This window comes from Eleutherodactylus coqui, chromosome 7 (assembly GCF_035609145.1).
Source record: "Eleutherodactylus coqui strain aEleCoq1 chromosome 7, aEleCoq1.hap1, whole genome shotgun sequence".
NCBI classification, from domain to species: domain Eukaryota; kingdom Metazoa; phylum Chordata; class Amphibia; order Anura; family Eleutherodactylidae; genus Eleutherodactylus; species Eleutherodactylus coqui.
The window spans coordinates 220,682,296-220,705,605 of NC_089843.1; the positions used below are offsets into that span (position 1 = coordinate 220,682,296).

A 23,310-nucleotide genomic window follows, 5' to 3' on the forward strand; every position below is an offset into this window, starting at 1 on the left:
ATATCCACAAGATGGGTGATAAGTGATTGGTTACTGGAACCCAAGTGGTGGACCCTTAGGGATCATGAGAAGGTACATTCAATGTCTGCTGGGTGAATGCATGACCACCTCTCCATTCACTATTATGGGGCTAGCATAGGCGCTCAGCTGTCTCCATGGACAGTTCATGGTGGTCATGTATGTGGACCACTGTTCCATTCACTTGGCGGATTGGGAGTGCACCGTTCTCGTGATCGCTGTGTGGATGCCGCAGGCGGAGCCTAAGTGATGAGTTATTTATCACCTATGCTGTCAATAGGTCATATGATTGGGGGTCTTACCCCTACAAGGGGACCTGTCACCTCATATGATTGGGGGTCTTACCCCTACAAGGGGACCTGTCACCTCATATGATTGGGGGTCTTACCCCTACAAGGGGACCTGTCACCTCATATGATTGGGGGTCTTACCCCTACAAGGGGACCTGTCACCTCATATGATTGGGGTTCTTACCCCTACAAGGGGACCTGTCACCTGGCCTAACACCTGTCTGCTTTAGTAAATAGCTGTATTCCACATAAAATAACTATTCTGGAACAAGTTTTCTTTATAACTCGGTGCCATCCCTTTTTAATTGACAACTAGGTGTTACCATTCTCCTTGACAAAGGGGCGTTTCCATACACTAACACTGTCAGAACGGATTGGACAATGTTAGTGTGTGCTGGGACGCATCTGTGGACACAATGTGGAGTTATAAAAAATGCTCCAGATCTGATATACAAGTATTTACTAAAAGCGACATATCAGGAGGGGTGAAAGGTCCTCTTTAAGCTCCGGCCCTCCTGGTATTTGTGGGAAGGGAAGACCCTCTGGATCACAATGGTGCCCCCTTTAAAAGCGGCACAGTATTTTTGAATTGGTAATCACAAGAAACCATGTAAACATAACAAGACTTCGTAGTATTTAAGCAAAATGTACTTTCTCTTGTATGTAGGCCGGGGACAACGCTCTACACCCCAAGTTTAGGCTTCAGAAATGTTTCGGAGTTTGAGAGGGCTGAGATGGAGGAAGGCCCCTGTCACACCCCTAGCTTCCGATTGGGTGGCAACCCAGCAGATTTCAGAGGGCCGACAGCAGCATGGAAGGACTTTTGTCGTGGGATGGAGGGTTAGGGTTAGGAGTAGTTTCACTGTTAGGCTTACTAATAATGTAAGCCCAATTGTGAAACGACCCCTAACCCTCCATCCCACAGCAAAAGTGTCTTCCACCCCTGCCACCCCCCTCCCCCTGCCTGCGGCCTACCCTCTGCGCTCCTATACGCAAGTCCTACACATGCAGGCAAAAAGTTGTCTCTCTTGCACCCGGGCCCAGGGGTCCTAGGAGTTCTATAAGGTCCCTCTTCATATAGGGAGCGCAGGACTATGAATAAAGCATTATAGTTGGGGGCCCTGTTACAGGTTTTACTTTAGGGCCCAGGAGCTTCAAGCTACGCCTCTGCGTTAAAGGGTTAAGAGAAGTTGGGGGGTCCGAAGATAAACTTTTGCACCCAGGCCCGTGAGCCTTTAGCTTCACCCCTATAGATGTATAATACATCTGGCTATATAATTTGCTCTCATTTTAGTTTATTGAATCAAGAAAAGCAAAGTGACTGACTACCTCCTGAAGTGATAGAAGAGCCGTAGTGGGGTACTTGTGCCCCGCCAAGAGAACATCATGTCTGCAGCTCCCCCTTTAGCGTTGATAAAACTGTGGTCTGTGGCCCCGGGCACTGTTAAGAGAAGATCGCAGAGACCAGCGTCATTGCAGCTTGGGACGGGTTTCATCTACAAATTCCCAGTTCCCTGTTATTCATGGAGCAAACAGAGATTCTGTTCACAGCTGTCCATGTGCCACATACTTACTTTACCCCCTGTGGCCATAGCCACCATTCTTCATGGCGTCTTTAGTGGTGACCTGTCATAAGAACACAGGAACCTCCAAAATGGAGAAAATGATTTCCTGACTTGCACAAGGCTGCAGGGCCCAGTAGGGGAGCAGAGTGTATTGCAGATTACTGCTGGACGCCGTTCCGTCCGACATGGGGGAGGTTTGAGGAGATGAGATTGGGAACGCTCTTCTACATCCACAAACCTTTAGTCCCCTATCAGCTGTGACGTTGCTCCCGCTGATAGGTCTTCACCGTTTTGTGTCATTCTTCCAGAGTTTCTACAAAATATCCACTTCCAGCAGTTGTCAGAGATAAAGAGCAGTCCAGGACATGGCTTACCTCCCTGTTATTTAGTGAAGGGCGCTTCCTATCATTACCTTGGTAGATTGAATCAGGTTGAATAGATTCTTTTGTGTGAGTGGCTAGACGAGTTTCCTTCTGGATCCGGCCCTTATTTTTGGCTATGCGCCTGATAACTCAATCTAATTCCTCACCACTGTCACTTTTTTCCTTTGCTTTCATTACAGAAAATACACCAATCCGAGGTAAGGCATTTTGTAACCTGAAAATGCTATTTCCCTTTAAGTTCTGGACCTTTCTTCTTCCTCTTAGTCTTTTTGCTAGATCATCTTTTTCCTTGTGTTCTTTCAGTATTTTTTATTTTCATCTTGCAGAGTTGATGAATATGTTCTTCCCCTAGTTTAGCACTAATGCATTCTGGGATTGCTTGGTTTTGAGACTGGAGTTTCCAACTTTCCACCGTATAATGCAAGTTGAGCAAGAAACAGCCGTTAGTTTGCGTTACATGGTATCCACATGTCTCAAGTCTTTGATTATTTTTGTGAACTTTTACTAAGTACTGTTGAAAGGTAAACCTATTGAGTCGCCCTAAATCTTAATGGCTCTGGTTTGATAAGGCTGGCAGCTTCTATGCCAGTCTTAAGCTATATTGCATTGGTGTAAGATGCATCCGATCTCTGTGCCTAAAAATGAGATCTACACCGGCCATGAGCTAGCATAGATTTGCGCCATAATTTACGCCAATTTCTGATGTAAATTATAGCAGATTTGCGGCCCAGGAGGCCGCTCTCCACTATTTTAAGAAGTATCAAGCCTGATGTAAAATCAGAAACAGATTGCAAATATATGCACAAAAATGTGGTGGCCCAAAGTGTGCGCCTCTTTTACAACAGAAAATTGGTGTAAGTGTCTTAATTAATTCATGCCTACAGGTAAACGGCAACTGGAAGACGGTGTAATTGGGCTACATCTTCACTCTGCATCAGGTGACAGTCTTTGTGCAAACACTGCCCTAATCAAGGAAGGAACAAACCCAAATGTAGGAGCCAAACCACAGCTGGCCGGCCACGTAGATGTTTATTGCACCTCTTACAGCCATTATTATTAGCTGCGGGGTAACACCTGTTCAGTCAAGTAGTCAGTCGTTAAACCTAAAACGGGCTGATCCTTCTAAAACTGTTGACTTACATTGATTATTGCTTTCTGTGACTAGGTCCTCCTGTCCCGAGGTTACCGCATAACTATGTCCAGGCCGCGGGTTTAGCAGAAGCTTTCTCCACCGGCATCTCCGAATTAGGATGCAAGCCACACAAAACCTCGCCTCTAATGCTTTGTGCTATTTTCTGTCTTTTTTTCTTCGCAGGTGCCTTACAAATTGAAAATAGTGAGGAGACTGATCAGGGGAAATATGAATGTGTGGCAACAAACAGTGCCGGAGTCCGCTATTCTTCACCCGCTAATCTATACGTGAGAGGTAGGGAAGCAGCAGAGCTCTGCACGCTGGTAATGTGTACGGGGGGCTCTACGGCCCTCTGGTCCTCAGAGCAGAATGCTTTACCTCTGTATCTTTTAATATAGGAAGAAAGTCATGTGTATTTGTTACAACTTCTAACTAGTAGGGCACTTAGACATAAATGCTGATTTGGGACCGCCTTAGTTTCATTATATAAAATGCAGAAATGCCGACTATATCTGAAGGGTTACATATAAATACTTAGTATCATTGTATAAACCCCCTGTGTTAGGAATTGTCAAGGGAGCAGCTAGAAGTGTCCAATAAGACAGCCCCAATCTTCTGTCATTGCATTGATACAGTGTAGCATTCTAGCAGATGACCAGATGAATCTAGGCTAGGTACAAAGTACATGTAGGTGCAGCGCTTATGGCCAAGGCTCTTGGTAGGTATGAATAACTCCATGACCATTTCAGCGTTATCGTTTGTACCCATGGATTATTTCTATAGTCGATCATGCTGTAGGCACCTAGACGTTAACATCAACATGTCTGGCCTAAGTCTTCAGGGCCATAAAACCCTAGGACCAAGAATTGGGCAGTGAAGGGAACCTATCAGTTGGGAAGACTCCTTGATTGACTTGATGCTTCCATTTTCTGCCTCCGGCGCCCGCTGGTTTCTTGGAAACTTGTAGCAAGAGAGGAGACCGATGCCGGGCAGATCTCTCATGACTGAGACGTCTTCCGGATTATGGCTGCATTAACTCCATCCCCGCTGAATGTATTACCATGGAGTTTGTTAGAAGTCTTCCTTCTATAGAATGAATTGCTGTAGTTATGATATTGTGTAGACAGGACTGAATAACACTGTATGTACACACATATGTGTATGTATTCCAGCGTGTGTAAGCTTAAATGCATTATTGCCTTGAGTTGGGTAATCTATCAACTCAAAAGCGCAGGACGTTTATGTGTTAATACTTTGATATATATTAATGGATTAGTCGCTTTGCAGCTGAAAGCCTGGAGAAGGTCTTTTTTTACTCTCTCTGTGTCTCCCCTATTTTTTCTCTTCTCCTCATGTCATTGTGTTCTGCATCAAACCCCTTAACATCCCTCAGAGCTACGAGAAGGTTGGTGTGTTTTTTTTTGTTTACGTTCTTTACCCACATTTTTACATTCTTTAAAAAAAAAAAAAAAAAAAAGAAAAAAGAAAAAAAAAGAAAAGAATAAAAAATAATTTTAGTGCCGGGCAGCGCAGCTGTCCATGGGCTTTGGGGATTGAGATGATATTGCATTGTGAGACCTCTCTATGCATCCTTTGGTAATGTTGCTGGGTTTTTGCACTTTTCGTCGTCATGGTTATTGGGTGCTTGGGCATTGAGCCTGATGCATGATAGAAGAATGCTACTATCTTTGCATGTCTTTTGTTTCTTTATTCTGTGTATGTTTATGTATTTTTTGTTTTCTTCAGTTCTATTGTCTTTGAGTTACAGTTTCTTTTAGTTTCCTGTGATAAGTAATGCACATATTTCTGAAGTTCCTGCCTTGTGGCATTCAAGCTGCGGTGGATACATTGTCCCTCCTGTCTATTCAAAGCTTTAGTTCTGCTATAGAAGGACGACTGACAAGTCAATGTAGCAGATGATGAATTTGTATTTTAGTTCTATTTCCACTTCGTTAATAAGTAATTTCAGTCCCGGTCACTCCGTAATGGCTGAACCTCTACAGTCTTGACCAATCTTATCAATGAAGCCGATTTAGCCGGATTCTCCCTTTTCGGACATGTCAGCTTGCACAGGGCAGGAACTGAATTGCAAACAAACAAGCTATGTCCGTATCAGTGTTACTACTCTTGTATTGCTTTGTCTTTGCTTTAGAGGATAATAGATTCCACCTTGTGAAGTTTTATCTCCCTTTTTAAGATGAAATCTCTGCCAATTAAGCGATTTTTGGTTAAATTGTAGATTTTAAGTAGCTCAGATGACTCCATCCTGTTGCACCCTCGGGTCACAAGGTGTAATCTAAGCCTCTGTTGTTTTGTACGGGCTGCACATTATTTTGGCTCCCCTCCCTACATCCCTTTCTTCTGCATTTTGGAATAAGACGGAATGATTCCTGTCTCACCAAAATGGTATTCTAATATTTGTCTTCTCCCACCCTGTTTGGAGCCGCCGCTTGCTGACTGTTGGAGTGCAATGAAATAATTGGATTATGTTGGTGCTTCCAATGCTCATACCACTATGTTTTTGTTTATTGTAATTTATTATATTTTACCATTTACTTCTTTATTTTATCTAAATCGGGGCTTGAAAATCAGTGGTTTGAATATAAAATCCACCCTCAAATTGTATGTATAAAAAGAGCACTCACTGAGCATAAATGGCATTAATGTAAGGTGTTCTGGATAGCGCGATGGCTTAATTGAAGAATCTTGCCTAATTTAATAGAAAGTGATTAAAATGTCATATGTACTGCAATACAAACAGCTAGTCTTGCAAAAACAAGCCCTCACATGGCACAATCGATGGAAAAGTCAAATGTTAGGGGGCAGAATATATGCAGCACAAAGCAATTCTTGTAGGGCAATGAGAAAAAGACTACAGAAATGACCGACTCGCAGGACAAAATTAACATGGAAGCTTCACAGTATCAAATGCCCCCCCCCCCCCCCCCCAAAAAAAAAAAAATAGTGCAGCTGTGGATTTTATCCATTTTACCCCACTTAAAAATTTGAGAATCTTTTCAATACTTTTACCATTGAAAATGCTTGTCCTACAAAAAAACTGAACCTCCTGCGGCCAGATCGCTGGAGAAATAAAGAAGACTTTAAAGTGATAGAAGAAAAAACAAAACCCCAAAATGGCCTGCTCCCTAAAAAGGTTGTCCAACATAGGTTTTTATAGTAAGAACAGGTTCCCTATGCCTGGCTCTGTGACGGGCTGCAGCAGCGTGTGATGTCCCATGCACAGGCTGCTGCAGCCTGTAAACAATGCAGCACAAGTATGAAGAAGTTGTAGTATGGGGAACCTATTCTTTCAATAAAAAGTCATATTTGACAACCCCTTTAAGGGACTGATAGCCAGCAAGCAGTGGATCACTGTAATCTGTGATTTTCATAGACGAGAATGCTTCGGTGACAAACTATTCCTCGAGTCCAAGAAGGTAAGCAAAAAATAAAGGTAATACAAAATAATAGCTGAGAGAAAATGAAATCGTAAACCCCAAGAAATGTTAAAAGTTTTCAAAATTTCTCCCCCAAACCACCAACATTATAAGGCCCAATGCCCACGGATGGGAATTCCGCAGCAGGACTCCATGTGGAATTTCCGCCGTGGCACGCTGCCATAGGATTGTATTCGTGCACGCAATCCTATGCAGACAGACGCGATTTTGATCGTGGAAAATCCACGCAGTAAAAAAATTGCGCATTACCTATTTCTGTGCAGGCCTCGCAGAGTCTCGCACCGCTGACGCTCTGCTCTGTGCATGTGCGTCTGTACGCCAGCCGGCACATTGCAGAGAGAGAGGACGCCGGACAGGTAAGCGAGAGGTCACTGCAGGGGCACGGTCGCATCCCGCTGCGTGAATCTCGCAGTCGGAATCCGACCCGGCCGTCTGCAATAAAGGGAAGAAGATTCGTTAGAGCTAAAACTTATATTCCGGGGACCTGCATGTTAATTGACCCGACTTGAGTTGGGCCAACGGAGCCCTGAGACCTGGCGTTGTTATTCATGCCCCTCCACAGCTTGGTTGACTCCCCTGCCATCTAGGTCAGCGCAAGTCATGGTGAAACCCTGCGTTTTTGGTGTGCGACCCTCTTCACAGCCACAAACAGACCATTCGAAGTGTACACTGCCGCCTCTAACACTGAACTGTAAGATTCCTGATGCAGATTGGATTCGGTAACCTTTGTGGTGGAGTCTTTAAGCCGTATATAGTGCAGTTCTTCCTCTTAAAGTGATGCGCTCCTTGGCGGTACTGAACAGACCCCAATAGAAGTCAGTAGGGTCCATTGTTTGCTTTTACAGCATGCAAATAAGGAAGATGGAACAATACCTCTGCAGCGCCACCTACTGGATGGCAGCATTCCTGCAAATCAATATAACAAGGATTGGGAATTGAAAACCAAGCCAGAAGCCACACACAGACAGCTATTTTGGGGGTTTTGCCCCTCATCAGTGGGTAGTAGGATTCTGGCTTAACTAGTGAGAGGCCTGTGACGTGAGTCGGAAGGGGTATCATTGTTCTAAAGACCTGTATAAAGGGTCAGACATTGACTTGCAGGCATGCTGCCATCCAATAGGTGGCGCTGCAGAGGTATTACTCCATCTTCCTTATTTGCATATATTTCCCAGAGGAGCATGCATGGCCTTATTAGTCTCCTCACTCACCTTCTAGGTGTCTCCTCAAGGAGGGATGATACCCTTCCCGGCTGTCACCACAAACACAGATGTGAACACAGCCTTATCCACGCATAGCACAGTTCACCAGGAAGCGTTGCTATCTCCTAACCACGGGTCTTGTACGTTTTCAGCAGGGAGTCCTGCTGATTCAATAATAAATCATTTTCACATCCTCTACACTGAGGCCATCCTATCACAATAACCGCCACAAGAAGTACAAAATACACCCAAATGTAGTACTGTGGCAGTGCCCGTAGCAGGATGGGGGCGACAAAGGCCGTACCGCTGGAGGGCACTGATGGACGGCTTCTCCTGGTAAGACAAGGTAAATTGTGCTGTGTTTTTTTTTTTTTTTTGTTTGTTTTTCTACATTTTCACAATTTCCAAGTAATATAATAATAATCTTTATTTGTATAGCGCCAACTTACCCCGCAGCGCGCGCAGGGGGGGTCAGCAGGGGACGTGTTCTCTTTGACAGCTTTTAAGGTTTACATGTTAAATCAACTTTAATGTAAAGCATTTACAAACGGCTTCAGACGATGAATAAGGATACATGCAGGCAACCACTCGGTTAGAGAAAGCGGGTACCTTTACAAAAAGTAGAGCTCTGTGCATTTGCTCCCACTTTAAGGGCTGTTCCATCTCAACTATGTATGGCAAGAAATAATATGTTGGAGCCGCAAAACAGGGTGCCACAGCCTTTGTCAAGTCAGCCGAAACGTTGGCATCAAGCCGTGGTGTGATTCAATGAAGATGGATTCTTTTAACTCTATACATCAAGGTATTTGGGTATCTTGTTTGCGGCTCCAACATATCATTTCTTGCTGGACTCTATTGGGGTCACGGGTCCAGACTCCTTCCGTGAGCTCGCAGCACACACCGGAAGGAGCCTCCGTTACGTGATAAGGTACGCACCTCTCAGGTATAATCTGTTGGGCATGCCCTGGCTTTACAGGACAGCCATGTGTATGACATAGGGGACAATCACACCCCACGGTGCTTTCGAAATGCAAAAACCCAAAATCTACGGTACTGTGCAATAATTTTAGGCAGCTGCAGAAAAAACCTGCAAAGTAAAAAACAAAAAAAGTAATTGTGTTAATATTTTCTTTTTGTCAATTAGCAAAATGCAAAGTGAATGAACAAAAGAGAAATCCAAATGAAATCAAGTTTTGGTGTGACCACTCACTTCAAAACAGCAGCAGTTCTTCTAGGTACACTCGCACACAGTCGGGGATTTTGTAGGATTATAGTCAGGTGTATGATTAACCAGTTACACCATATGGGTGATAGTGATCATCATTTTCATATGTAAGTTGAAATGCAGTCATTAACTGAAAATACAAGCAGCTTTGTAGGAGGCTCAAAGCCGGGTGAGGAACAGCTAAACTATGCTACAAAGGTGAGGTTGTGGAAGACAGTTTCATATGACAGGTCATACACCATGGCAAGACTAAGCACAGCAACAAGAAACAAGGTATTTATATTGCATAAGCATAGTCTCTCCCAGGCAAAGATTTCAAAGCAGACTGAGCTTTCAAAATATATAGCTCTAGCTCTGGATCTGTGAATGTTTAGCAGAAGAGAAGGCTGAGAGGAGAGTTAATAGCTGTCTACAAATATCTGAAGGGCTGTCCCAGTGCAGAGGGATCAGCCCTATTCTCATCTGCACAAGGAAAGACTAGAAGCAATGGGATGAAACTGAAAGGGAGGAGACACAGATTAGATATTAGACAGTGAGGGGGATCAATGAGTGGAACAGGTTACCACAGGAGGTGGGGAGTTCTCCTTCAATGGAAGTGTTCAAACAAAGGCTGGACAAATATCTGTCTGGGATGACTTAGTGATCCTGCACTGAGCAGGGGGTCGGCCCCGGAGGCCCCTTCTAACTCTACCATTGACCAGTATGACTAAATTTTTTTTTTAGTTTTTTTTAAAGCCAAGGTCAATGGGTGGGAGATTTGACAACTAACGCATACAATTACATATTTGTATCAGCTTTAGGCCTCTTTCACACGGGGACCTATGCACACAAACATCACGCGCATAAAAACCTTGCGGCTATTAGAACCAATAGTTTCCTATGGGAACGTTCAGATGTTTTTTGTGTGCCTAAAATTCCCTTATCTGAACGTTCCCATAGGAAACCATTGGTTCTAATAGCCGCCAGTTTTTTATGCACGTAGGTCCCCGTGTGGAAGAGGCCTTGCTGTCAGTTTTTCAGTTGAGTGCCATTGAGCATAGGTTGTCATTCTGTTCACCTAATCACTCTTACTGAAGTCATGGGGATTGGGTCGAGTACCATGAGTTGGTGTTTCAGCTGCCGCTGACCTCAGAATAACTTTTCATGAAGTTTTGGTAACAGTTAAAGGAACAGTATTTTTTAGGATCGGGTTCTAATCCGATTTAGAAAGTAATGGTCCTCTTAGACGAGCCGATGAGCCAGTGACCTCATCACTAACTGGGTCGCACTTAAAATGAGAATCGCTCAGTCCTCGTATAAATGGAACGATAAGCGAACGAGCCAACGATGATTGTTTGCCTGCAGAAACTGAACGACAGACGAGCAGTGACCGATTCCCGTTCGCCGTTCCGTGGTTGGCTTGTGTTTACACTGAGCGATTATTATCATTCACTTTCGTTTGTTTGTAATCGTTCTGTTTTTGATGCAGCCTAAGACAAACTTGTATCACGGCTGTTCTAATGGGATCAATAGGAAGATAAATGGTGGCCTGAGTAGACGGAGCGCACTTGGTGCTGCGGTCATGGATCTTGCACCCATTAGCATTCCAATAACCCCATTTACAAGACTAAATTAGCAGCAGGGCTTCAGGAATTCCAAGCTAATTTGTAGCTAATTTGCTGTAAAGCAGAAAACTTTTGTGGCTCTTTATTCTGTAGCTATTTAGTTTAGGTGCAGCAGGATGTAAAGTAGGTCGGCAGCTGGGCAGTTTACGGTCATGTACACATGTAGCAAAGCTTAACTTGACACTCCGAACGAGTTAAGAAAATGTTCTGTGCCACAGTGTATTTGTGCCTTCAGCCTTTGATTGGTGTTACAATGTGCTGCTTCCTGCCTACAGCTCCAGTGGGGGCCGTCCAACTTAAATCTAGATGTATCCATCCACTTACACCCCAGCAATCGTCAATGATGCAATTATTGGAGTTGCAGCACAGCTCAGCGGCCACGCTCGTTTACATATATTATTTACCCAGGATGATATTCTTGGGGTTTATTATTTTTTAGTCAATCACTTTTTATCACAGCAATGATTTTTTCTAGCTGGTATGGCTGGCAAATAGACGTCATTCAACACAGTATGAGCGCTATAACCTAAAGAGAAAATTATAGCATGTCAATAACCACAGCCGTGTCAATTCCACTTTTGATGAAACCTTTTAAAAAGAAAATCTACCAGATTAAAGTAAAATTAGCAATTTATGGTACATTAAAAATATAACCGTTTTTAATATCTTCTTTTTGTGCTGAGAGATGATGGCCACATGTTACAGGCGGGTCTGGCGGGCACATTGTAGACTGGAGGGCAAGCCCATAAGTAGGGGCTCTTCTGTAATATAAATACACATTTATCATCAGCAACATGCACAAAGTACATAAATACGGCACCAGAATCAGGCACATAACATAAATACAGTCCCAGATCTAAACTTGCCACAAAGCAATAGTAGCCACCCTCTTCTTTGGCTGCCATCACTCCCACTAGTTTGATAAATGACAAACAATTGGTTTATAGTTTTATTTTTTTAGCGATCTTTATACATGTCATTCTCTATTCACCGGACCCTCACGGAGTCTGAGAATGGGTCTCTGGCACATCCTGAAGTGTAAGCAGCAGTGTCCTCACATTCACATTACTGCTCCAGTCATGTGAAGAGAAGGCTCCTTGATGCATTTGCAGGGGGGTTACCTAGAAGTTTCAGGAGAACAACAGCCGGAGGGGCTGGGCACAAGGCATAGGAGGGTCACCTGTACTAGTCTGACATGCATTGTTTGTTTGCACGTTTATACGGGTGGAATGGGAAATCGGGTATATGATGGCTGCTAGAAGCCAGTGTTGTGGCGTAGTGAGATCACTCTGTAACCATTCATGCCAGTAACAAAGATAACTGTCATTTCCACTAATAGTAGTCACTTACGGCCCATTTACAAGCAACGATTATTGCTCAAAATTCGCAAATAAAACATTGTTTGAGCAATAATCGTTGTGTGTAAATGCTCCCATCTTTCACTCTTCAGCTAAACGATGATTTTTAGGTGAGCATAAAATCCATTGTTCAGATTTTCGAGTACTTCCATACTCGGGCGAAAAGATTCGGGGGGCGCCGTGGGTGAGTGGGGGGTTGCAGCGGGGAGTGGGGGGAGAGGGAGAGAGAGAGGGCTCCCCCCTCTTCCCCGCTACTACCCCCTGCTCCGCCACGCCGCCCCCTGAATCTTTTCACCCGAGTACGGAAGTACTCGAAAATCGCGGTGCTCGATCAAGTAATTACTCGAAACGAGTAGGTTCGCTCATCTCTAAATATTTTCTTGATTTACTTACATTATACAGGTCTGATCTGGTGTACGTTTCTAGTATAATTGTGGTTTTTAATGTAAATTATACATAAATCTGGCGGTCTGGGGCGGCCATGCTCCCTCCCAACAAGCCCACCTGCTTATGGAAATACTGCCGGGGCCAGTGTATAAAAAAGGAAGTCCTAAACGTTTGCCCAAATGCCTGCACTAAAATTTGCAACATTTTTAGGCCAAAAACTGTCGTAAAATATTTTGTGAATGTCCCCCAAAAGGTCCAGTTATGGATGAAGGTAGCGGATTGGCTGCTCAGAACCGCAGTCCTGCTTGTTCCTCTTAGATGAAGCCAATATTTGCATATACCGCCCATCCGTGCTCCGTGAGTGCTTCTTTTCTATTGACCATAAGACTATACATAATCTCAACGCTCGTTTTGTAACCCTGTCCTTCAGACTCCGATGGAAGATATTTCTTAGAGCCAAGCGTCCATTTTTCGATTCTCTTCTAATTCTCCTCTGTTTGATAGTTTGTATTTGGTTTTCCCATGACAACAGAGTATATGCATCACATGCTGCTGTTTGTCTGTAAATGTGTTTGCTGACTAAATTCTGTCAGTCAGCTTCTGTCCCATTTCTACTCTCTGCACTCAGTTATTTGTTGGCCCCATCAGAAGACTTGCACTACTCTGTTCTGTCCGCATGTTACTTTGTTTTCTCCACTTTTCTTCATTGTATGTTAGGTGTGCCTGAGGATTTGGTGGAGCCTCTGTGACTCTGTTCTTTGGAACAGACTCCAATTTGATAACTAGGACTTGGCTTACAATTCCATGGATTCTATGTTCCATTGATACCGTCCACTCCACCGTTCCCGAGAACGTTCACATCACACCGTCCACACTTCTATTATGCAATGTGTCGGCAAAAATGATGGATATATACAGTTATATATAATATACATGGATTATATATATCTATATATATGTTTATGAAGCATTTCCCCCCCCCCCCCCCAGTTATCTCACTAGCCATTTGGACTCGTACATTAGAATATGAGATGAGAGCAAATTTAGGAGTTTGCGTCTATCTACAGAGATTATTTCAGAAACTTTGGCTCAAGCCATTACCAAGAACAGAGTCACTAAACCTGGGGCTGCCTCAACCCCTTAATCCATGTTCTAACTCGTGAGGTCTGAAAACTGCATCCACCTATCAGCAAGGGGGATGCACAGAACATGTCACTGTTACTCTCAGCGTTAAGTCCATCACTTTGTTTTACTGCAAATAATCCGTTGACTAACCCCCCCCCCAGGGCGGAAGGTGTTCATGTTAATTAAACACATCCAGTCACATGCTGTAATTAGCAACTACAAGTGGGTTCTCTGCCCTTAATCCCCTGATGCCTTTTTCTACACCCAGTAATATTGCGGGCATTTGCTAGTTGCCCTTATGTTATATTCCTCTGCATTTTCTGTCTTTCCCTTCCCTTTTTGTCTTCTCTCCCGTTTTTGTTTTCTTTATCAATTATATACCTCTTTTGCATGATGTTTGTGTTTCTGAGAGCTGCATTTATCGATGAAACCGTGTCAGATTCTAAAGAGGCTTCGTTAGGGTTTTTACACCCCAAAACCACAAAAATTTCATTAGAGTTTCTCATCTCTGCTGCTGGTATGCGGTGCACCCAAACAGGAGGCACACATCTAACGACCCACTATTCCATACTGGCGATTGGAGAGGGTTGGCTATGTTGACTAATGAGAGGCGTCCATCATAGCCAACAACAGGGACCACAGGCCATACGATTCCTAAAGAACTTGTATTGGTAGTCAAGGACCAAACCCTGAGACACATGAGCTGAATTCGGTTCCCACGACCCGTACCTGTTGTTAAAGATGAGAAATTGCTAATAAATTTTTGTGTATTATCTGTGCTGTGATGGGTGTACTCCTGATCTATGGAACCCTTTTGCTATGAACTATGGCTTAATGTTTCTATAATCTCACCTTTTGTTTGTGGAAGTAAGTTTTTATTTTACAGTCTTTTTTCTACATTTTTTTCTTTCTTCGATACATGGTGCCTCCTTAAGTCAGTTTCTTTCTGTATCCTTGTTAATTTACCTGCAGTTCGCCGCGTTGCTCCGCGCTTCTCCATTCTACCCGTGAGCCATGAAATTATGCCGGGAGGTAATGTAAATATAACTTGCGTTGCGGTCGGTTCACCCATGCCATACGTGAAGTGGATGATGGGTGCTGAAGACCTAACCCCAGAAGATGACATGCCTGTGGGGCGTAATGTCCTGGAACTGACCAATGTCAAGGAGTCGGCTAATTACACCTGCGTTGCCATGTCAAGTCTTGGGGTTATTGAGTCTGTCGCCCAAATCACAGTGAAATGTAAGTATTCTTTTGTTTCTCTGTTGCCATACATGCGCCTTTGGTGTCTACGAGCAACCACCAGGGACTGGATTCCGGCCATGTTTTGCTTCTTCCGGCACAGTCGTGGGAACCAAGTGTGCCGATTATTTAGGCGATTATTGCTCATTCTCGTTGAATCCAGTCCGTCTGCCGGTAGCCATAGCAGTAGATGAGCAACAGTAACCAGAGACATGTAGTTCATGGTTGGTTGTCTGTGATGTGGGGCATTAGGACTATTACCAGGCGGTGGACGCCTTACAAACGTCCCGCTTGCCATCCCTTACGTGACTGCCACCTCGGCATTGTAGGGTTAATTGTATTTTAACGCGGGTGAACTTTTTATTGAAAGTAAATGAAGAATATTCCTTTTTTTCAGTCTTTTGTTTTTTCTGTATCTAGTGGCTTGATTATGTCTTGTCTTTCTTCCTAACCTATTAGCCCTCCCCAAGGCGCCTGGAGCTCCTGTAGTAACAGAAACCACAGCTACCAGCATTACAATCACATGGGACTCAGGAAATCCTGATCCCGTGTCTTACTATGTCATAGAGTACAAGTCTAAGACCCAGGACGGACCGTATCAAATCAAAGAGGACATCACTACTACCAGATACAGCATCGGAGGCCTAAGTCCTAATTCTGAGTATGAGATTTGGGTGTCAGCAGTAAACTCTATTGGCCAAGGACCACCTAGTGAACCTGTTGTAACCCGTACAGGGGAGCAGGCACCTGCTAGTGCACCGCGAAACGTCCAAGCTCGGATGCTTACCTCCACGACTATGATAATCCAGTGGGAAGAACCTGTGGAGCCCAACGGTCAAATAAGAGGTTATCGTGTCTATTACACTATGGAGCCCGACCAGCCAGTCAGCAGCTGGCTAAAATACAACGTGGATGATAACCTTCTGACTACGATAGGAAACCTATTAGAGCATGAGACCTATACTGTCAGAGTATTGGCTTTTACTTCAGTGGGAGACGGTCCACTCTCTGATCCAATTCAAGTCAAAACCCAGCAAGGAGGTAAGCTGTTGCTATACGCCGGCGCACTACACAGGAGGTTATAGCGTAGGCTTATTCTTTTATTACCCATTTGCTTGTGTATCACGAATCCTTCCAATGGTTCCTATAAACCTCATACCGTTCTACAATACTAGGTGTGACGACTACATGAAGTCGGGCTCACAAGGGGATTTTTTTTTTTTTTGTAGTAGTAAGTTTTATTTTACGGGAACTGAATTACAAAGCGGACACATTTACATCCGTTTCCATCAGTTTTCTTAGTCCGTTTACTGTTGACTTCAATTATCGAAAAGAAGACTAAACATCTGAGTCCCATAGGATTGATGTAGACTGAACTGTATAAACTAATGTGTTCCGGTAGGGGACTGCGATACTAAATCTATAGACCCCTATGGGCCTCCACGGAGTAGTTGCTGTGTCCTATATGAATTGTGGCATGTTTCAGCCGAATTGCAAAGGTATTGTCTCCTATATTCCCAATCCTGTGGATAGGAGATGAATGTCATAAGACCCCTGTAAAGCGAACGTTCCCCCATGCGCGGGCAGCATGCGCTCGGTACAGATACGGACATCGCAGCTCTGTGTATCTTATTCTGAAATGCCGCAGCGTATAAATAAAAACATAATTTGGGAATGTCGCTCGGTCACGAGCCGCGCCGGTCGCTCCTCGCACTAATGGGCTGCCCGAGCTCTGGGTATAGGGAGAGACCGGTCAGTCCGGGCCATCCAGGTAGGCAGAGGCTTCTTGGTCGCAGCCGCACGGCTCTGAGCCCCGTTCCCAGCAGATGTTCAAAGGATGCTTACTGTGAAACACTGCGGCATTGCAGAATATAACATGCCTGCAATATCCATTCCTGTACCGCATAGTCACATGAGGGGAAAATACATCTTGGAAGGCAGGGGCATAAAATCTGAAAAAATTCCAGTTTTACATGGGCTATGGTGTAAGTTTCAATGAACGTTATGTTAGGTAAGTGCTGCGTTGCGGGCACTGCTGGCATTATATAGTGCAGGCTGAGGGTCAAGGGACATCCCATGTGTGCAACAGATTATCACATGGGGAGCGGTAAGAGCAAGAACTGTGCGATAGCTGCAAGTCCCAGAGATGGGACTGGAGTACATAAGGACCACCACAATCATAATGCATGCTTAGTGTTAGTGCTGAACTATCTTTGAATTAGGCAGAACCGTTGGCAATACCTTGAAGCACAGCGTTTCTTCTACATAGCTTAGATAGTTAATGAATCAATATATTCTACAGGAAAGCAAATGAGAGCAGAATGTATATACACAGATACGGTCTCCGAACCAAGCTTACTATATAGGTACGGTAACAGAATCAAGCTTACGCCATAGATACAATAATACTGCTGAGTTTACTATATAGATACAGTAAAAGAACCAAGCTTATTACATAGATCCGGTAATAAAACCAAGCTCACTACTTGTATATGGTACTTTTACGTACCCAGCACATCTTACAGACACATAGCCATACTCTTCCCCACAGATGAGCACATACAGTCACTAGGTACATGCATGTATACATACACAGGTGGTCTGCACTCACCTGGATGAAAACAAAACAGGGCGTATCAGCCGACTGAAAAAGTTCCAGCGCTGGGCCTCTTGTCAGCAGTGTGACGTCACGTCCGCTGGTCACATGGTCTGGGAGCAGTAGTAGCACAGCCACTATACAATGGAACTGCCATCCAAATCCACAAGCCTGAAGAGAGAAAAGTGGACATTTGTTTATTTTTGTTTGAATGAAACAAGAGCTTTTGTGATCTTATGGGGTAATGATGTCCGTTTAGGGTCGCAGGTATTAACTATATCATGTCCAATTTGTTTTGAATCATGAATTCTCACCAGTTCCTGGGCAGCCAATGAACTTCAGAGCCGAAGCCAAGTCAGAGACCAGCATTAGCCTGACCTGGAGCCCCCCTCGTCAGGACAGCATTGTGAAGTATGAGGTTTGTTACAAGGAAGGCGAGCGAGGGAATGAGGTAAGGCGTCTTCCATCACATTACAGTATATATTGTAGTAACACACCTTGTAATGTCCGTTGGGGTACGGTAACACGCCTAATCTGTCCACATACCACCCTTTTTTATAAACTGACGTAAAAGGAACGTGCCATCACAAAATGGTCAATTGTAGAAGCTACGTATGCTAAAAATATATATTTTTATTTTTGGTGTTTTTTAATTTATTTTCAATGTTACGATCTATAATAAAAAATCCTAATATCTTACATTTTTTACACTGAGCCTAATAATATTTAGCCACTTCCGGTTTGGTGTAGAGAACTTGTTAGCAGTCCTCACAGGCAGAATTACAATGAAAGGTAACACCTATATAGAGAGAATATAGGTTCCACCATCTACAATAGGTGATCGTCACAGCTCACCTCCTCCCCTTTCCTGTCACAGAATATGCCAAGAACAATCTCCCCTAGAAGTCTATGGTTCAGCTCCTGTCCAGTCTGTAAATGGCGCTGTAAAAGCATATATTGCACCCAGTTTGAGCACGGTCAGTTCAGGTTTCCATGTAGTTTTTCCTATCTTTTGCTGCCTCCCTTTTTGCAATCCTCTTACAGGTAGGGGTGTGTTCTTCGTCCCCAACACTTCCAACGCTGCTTAGCATAGCTCTTCTCTAATCTGCTGCAACGCAGCATCTCAGTGTCTGTCCTTCTGTTACATGTTGTAACTAGCAGTGTCCCCTGTTACTAGAGAAGCCAAATACCTAATAACAAGCAGTGGATTGCAGTGGTGCTAGAGGGGGGATCCTTAGTGTCAGGCCTTTCAAACTAGATTTTTAGTGGTAACGTCAAAAAGGTTTTACTGCACGTCTATTACAGGATTGATGACCCACACATAGTCTGTTAGATAGGCAGCAGTAGTGTACAAGGTTAGTATCCATTCACCTGCAGCTCCGGTCAGATGGCAGCCTCCACAGCCCGCTACAGAAGATAGAAAGTAAAAACAAGTTGGAAAAATAGAATGTTTCATTATTTGGCTTTGATTCGTAACAAAAAATGTAGGTGATGCATCTGTTCAGTGCTATTCATTGGAGAGGAAGTGTAGACCATGGACAACATCCGAGCAAAAGGATGGTTTATTGTATAAACCTGAACACTTGAAGGGAGACACTAGTACTCGATTGGGCCTGTAACGATGGCGCCCCCCGTCTCTGGATGGCAGACAACAAAATAGTTGGAGCTGCTGGTGCTTGTCGGATGATCAGATCATCCTCTGTAGTGGTTGAGGGTGTGCTGAGCCCGGTCGCCGGACCACACATCCACTGGTCCCAACACCTAATGGTCTGGTCAGAACGGCCCGTTGGGGGACAATTCATCGATACGACCATCCCGCTCCTCACATGCCAATAATGCGCCCCTCTCAGACTCATCGTAGAGGCGTCTAGCGGCCAACAAGCTCTACACAAGTGGAAGAAGAGGTCACTACACAGAAGGAGCCTCTGAGAGCCTCTTATAGGCCGAGGGGGGAACCACTTATAGGGCCTCCGGTGACAAGACCGTCCATCTAATCACCACAACTCCCATCATCTACAGATCTGCCTGAGATGGAACTGCAGGACGGGTTTTGCAGCAAAATGAAAACCACTTCTGGGGGTGGGATTGTTTATGATCGAGTGATTCCCCAGTTAGCTTTGATCTATTTGTTGTATGTAATCATTGAATTGTGTCGTTTTTGAATGTTTTTTTCCATTTATATAAAGACTTGTTAAAAGTAAAATATTTTTAATTATCAAGAAATTGGTGGGGCCGCACCCTTATAGTATGTTTCTAACTGCTCAATGTGACTTCTCTGTGTCCAGCCTTACATGCTCCGCTCCGCCTTACACTCGGCAGACTTCACTGAGGAGTAATTGTGCGCTGGAACTTTATTTTTTGACAGATAAGAAAGACCTTTGATCCTGCAACATCTTATTTAGTAGAAGGCCTAAAACCCAACACAGAGTATATATTTCGCCTTGCGGCTCGCTCTAATCAAGGTCAAGGTGCTTGGACATCGGATGTTAGAGAGCGCACGATGCAGTCTAGTAAGTGTCCCCTTTCTTTATCACCGGGGGAGATGGGGTTAACCTGGTGGGTGGATTGGATCACATAACGGTTTTGCTTTTCAGTTCTTCTAGTTGAGTTTGTGACAGAATGTATTAATTTTATTCTAATTTGCTGTAATTGGCTAGAATAGGTTTTGTTGTGTCATTAGATACACCTCATACAGCGCCCCGCACATACAATCGGAGCCATCTAACCTGCAGGGTTCGCAGGACACATTTTGATCAAACTGTCCAAATTTTGCAGAAAAAAATAAATCCTGTTTATATCTTAGATCTAGTGACCAGCTTCTCTATGTCTCTGATTGGTCCTCCTTTCTCGTCGGCCCTTTTTGGCACTCCCTGGTTAGTTCCGGAGTTTCTCGGTCGGATTGTAAGCCTCTCTGTGGTCTGATATGACGGGCGATCATGCTGCGAGCATTACAGAGATCTGCTAATGCCTTAATAGAACTAATTGTCCATGTTTGTTCTCTGCATTCCTGATCCCGCTGCCCTTGGACTGTACCTAATGTCTCCATCATCACACCCCAAGGGTCTCTATGGTCTCACAGATTGCTGGTCACATATGGGCTCAGATCTTACAGTCGGGTATCGTTATGTATGGCATTAGTATCATGGGCAATGACTGCAGTGCTGATTTCTTCTGGATTGTATACCATGTCTCTGTGCCATCCAAGGGGCAAGCTGGTGTTCTCTCCTACACATTGGGGGGATTTACCAAGCCTGGTGTGCCATTCTGTAGGCATCCAGCACTTTCCATAACCTGGTACACAATAAGTACAGAACACGGACAGATTGGCATTTCTCTCTGCCACGACCACCTTCCCAGTGTGGTTATTGCTAAACCTTCCCTACTGCAACAGGTTAGCTGATGGCAACTTTTTAGGCTTTTCACATAATGTGATAACACACAGAAGTATGTTTTCACACTCACCCCCTCGGTGTCCCCACACACTTTTTGACACCACTTCTGACCCATGACATAGGCCGCTCACAGACTAAGCAAGAGACCTACTGCACACTGACGAGGGGCAAACACCCCGAAACAGCCTGTCTGTGCATGGCTTCTGGCTTGGTTTAATATTCCCAATCATTGAGGACATTTTTATAAGGTCACTTTGAATTGAAGGAATGCTGCCATCCAATAGATGGCGCTGTAGAGGGATTTTTCCATCTTTCTGATTAGGACACTCAGACTCGCCTAGTGCTCTAGTGGCTTATTCATAAACTTCTGGATAAACCTTCATTATACATCTGACTTTGGATCAAACTACAGTTAAAGGGTCTGGAAGAAAAAATTAAATTGAAATCTGCTTAGTGCTGTATAAAATATTGATCCTCTCCTTCCCCTGATTCCCTGCACCCGTTCCCACGGTGCCAAGTCCTCCCTTCACTCAGGTTCCTCCTCTAGTGATGATGTACCGTCCCAGCGGGATGTAAGCTCTGCAGCCAATTGCCATGTGCGGTTCCATGCAGGTAATCCACTGCATCATAGTAGCCTGTAACAGAATCCTGTGTGTGATACCCTTTAGGGCAGGAAGAAGAATGGATGAGATTGCTTATCTTCTATGAATCTTAAGAGGGTTGTTGCTTCTCCTAAGGTGTTAGTAACGAGCTAGCTTCCTCTGTGTCCAGTCACTGGTCCAGCAGCCGCAGTTGGCAGAAACGTGAGAATTAATGCTTTCTTTTTTCTGCTTGTTTAAATAGTTGCTATTCCGTTTGTATCCCATAGATGGCGCGCCTCGTCTGCAGTTATACTGCTTAGTAATATAGTTATTGGCTGGGCTCCTTTATTAGTCATCGGAGCTCATTTACTGATACTGAGTAAACAGGACGTCCAAATAGGCGCAGATTTGCTGCGAAATGCAGACATTCGATAGCTGATCCGCCCTGCAAAATCTGCATTAACCCTTTCCAATCCACTGTCCGACCTCTGAAGACATTATGATTTAAGGCTTTACAGCTCCGATGTTGGAAGGCGTCCGTCGGGGTTCTCTTACTGCATATTGCCAGTCTCTCTGCTGTCGGAGCCTATCCAACGTGTCACCTCATGCAGTACTGGCTTTAGCCAGCAGATAGCGCCGTTGTATAATGAGTAAGCCCCCTAGGAAAACCAGGATACAAATTGGATTGGAAAGGGTTAATAAATCACATCATTTAATGCGAATTGTGACCTGGTTTTTGATACAGAATTCACTGCTGTTATAATAGACATACTTTTATTTTAATTCCGCTCCCTATGTCTATTCCCTAAGATGAGTTTTTCTGCAACGTGAAAACAAGATTTTGAAGATTTCCTTCACTTTACTGCTATAAATGCCACGAGTTTCCCATATGGAGGGTCTGCACAGATAATCCACGGCAAATCTGCTCAGTGTAGCTATACCATATGGGGGCATTCACAAGTCGCTGATTTGTTGTAGATGTAAACACGTGGTATGACATGCTGCCACCCTTAAGCTATTTATCATGATTACAGCACCAGAACCAAGCTGATTACACAAATGTAGCACAACAACCAAACGCATACTATCAGTACAGCACCAGAACCAAGCTCATAACATAGATACGGCACAAGAACTAATCAAAATAAATCTGGCTCCAGAACCTAGTTTATAGCATACAGTGAATATGGCACGATAACCAAACTAACTCGATAAATATCACTGCGGAACCAAGCTCATTACATTAAAAACAGCGCCAGAAAACTATGTGGCATATTTATAAAATGTTTTAGGCTACTTTCCAGCGTAAAAAATGTTTCACATTTTTGCGCAAAAGGTATTTGCAACTTATCCCATTTATTTATGGCCCCGTCACTTTTCCCAGAGTTAGTCGGGCTTGTCAGGAGGGGCATGGCCACCCCGGACTGACAGATTTATGTATAATTTATGCCGGAAGCTTACGCCTGGTCGGATCTGGCATACATTTATGAGAAGGCGCATGGAGGAGCCAGAATAATGTATGCGCGCCTCTTCATATATAAAGTGCACCATGCGGCAGGGAAAATTGTACTAAGTCCAGCATTTGAGATGCCAGGCTTCATACATTTCCCCCTCTGTTCTCTATAAGGCCAGTTTCAGAGTGTATTAGATATATTCTTGAGCTCACAACAGACAAGTGTCCTTGCGGGTCTGCTGACGCTGTGATGCTGTGAGTTTGGGGACTCATCTGTATCACTGGCACAAAGACACATCCAT

General features: G+C 44.1%; 1 protein-coding gene across 12 annotated transcripts in view; it reads left to right on the top strand.

The window, feature by feature from the left end:
- Positions 1 to 23,310, top strand: part of PTPRS (protein tyrosine phosphatase receptor type S) — a 240,551-nt gene that overhangs the window by 114,455 nt on the left and 102,786 nt on the right. For all 12 annotated transcript variants that reach the window (XM_066574433.1, XM_066574437.1, XM_066574434.1 and 9 more), the window contains exons 6-10: positions 3,572 to 3,682; positions 14,717 to 14,986; positions 15,446 to 16,027; positions 17,900 to 18,033; positions 19,948 to 20,092. In XM_066574433.1, the coding sequence (XP_066430530.1) occupies positions 3,572 to 3,682; positions 14,717 to 14,986; positions 15,446 to 16,027; positions 17,900 to 18,033; positions 19,948 to 20,092 (1,242 nt within the window). The remainder of the gene's footprint in view (positions 1 to 3,571; positions 3,683 to 14,716; positions 14,987 to 15,445; positions 16,028 to 17,899; positions 18,034 to 19,947; positions 20,093 to 23,310) is intronic.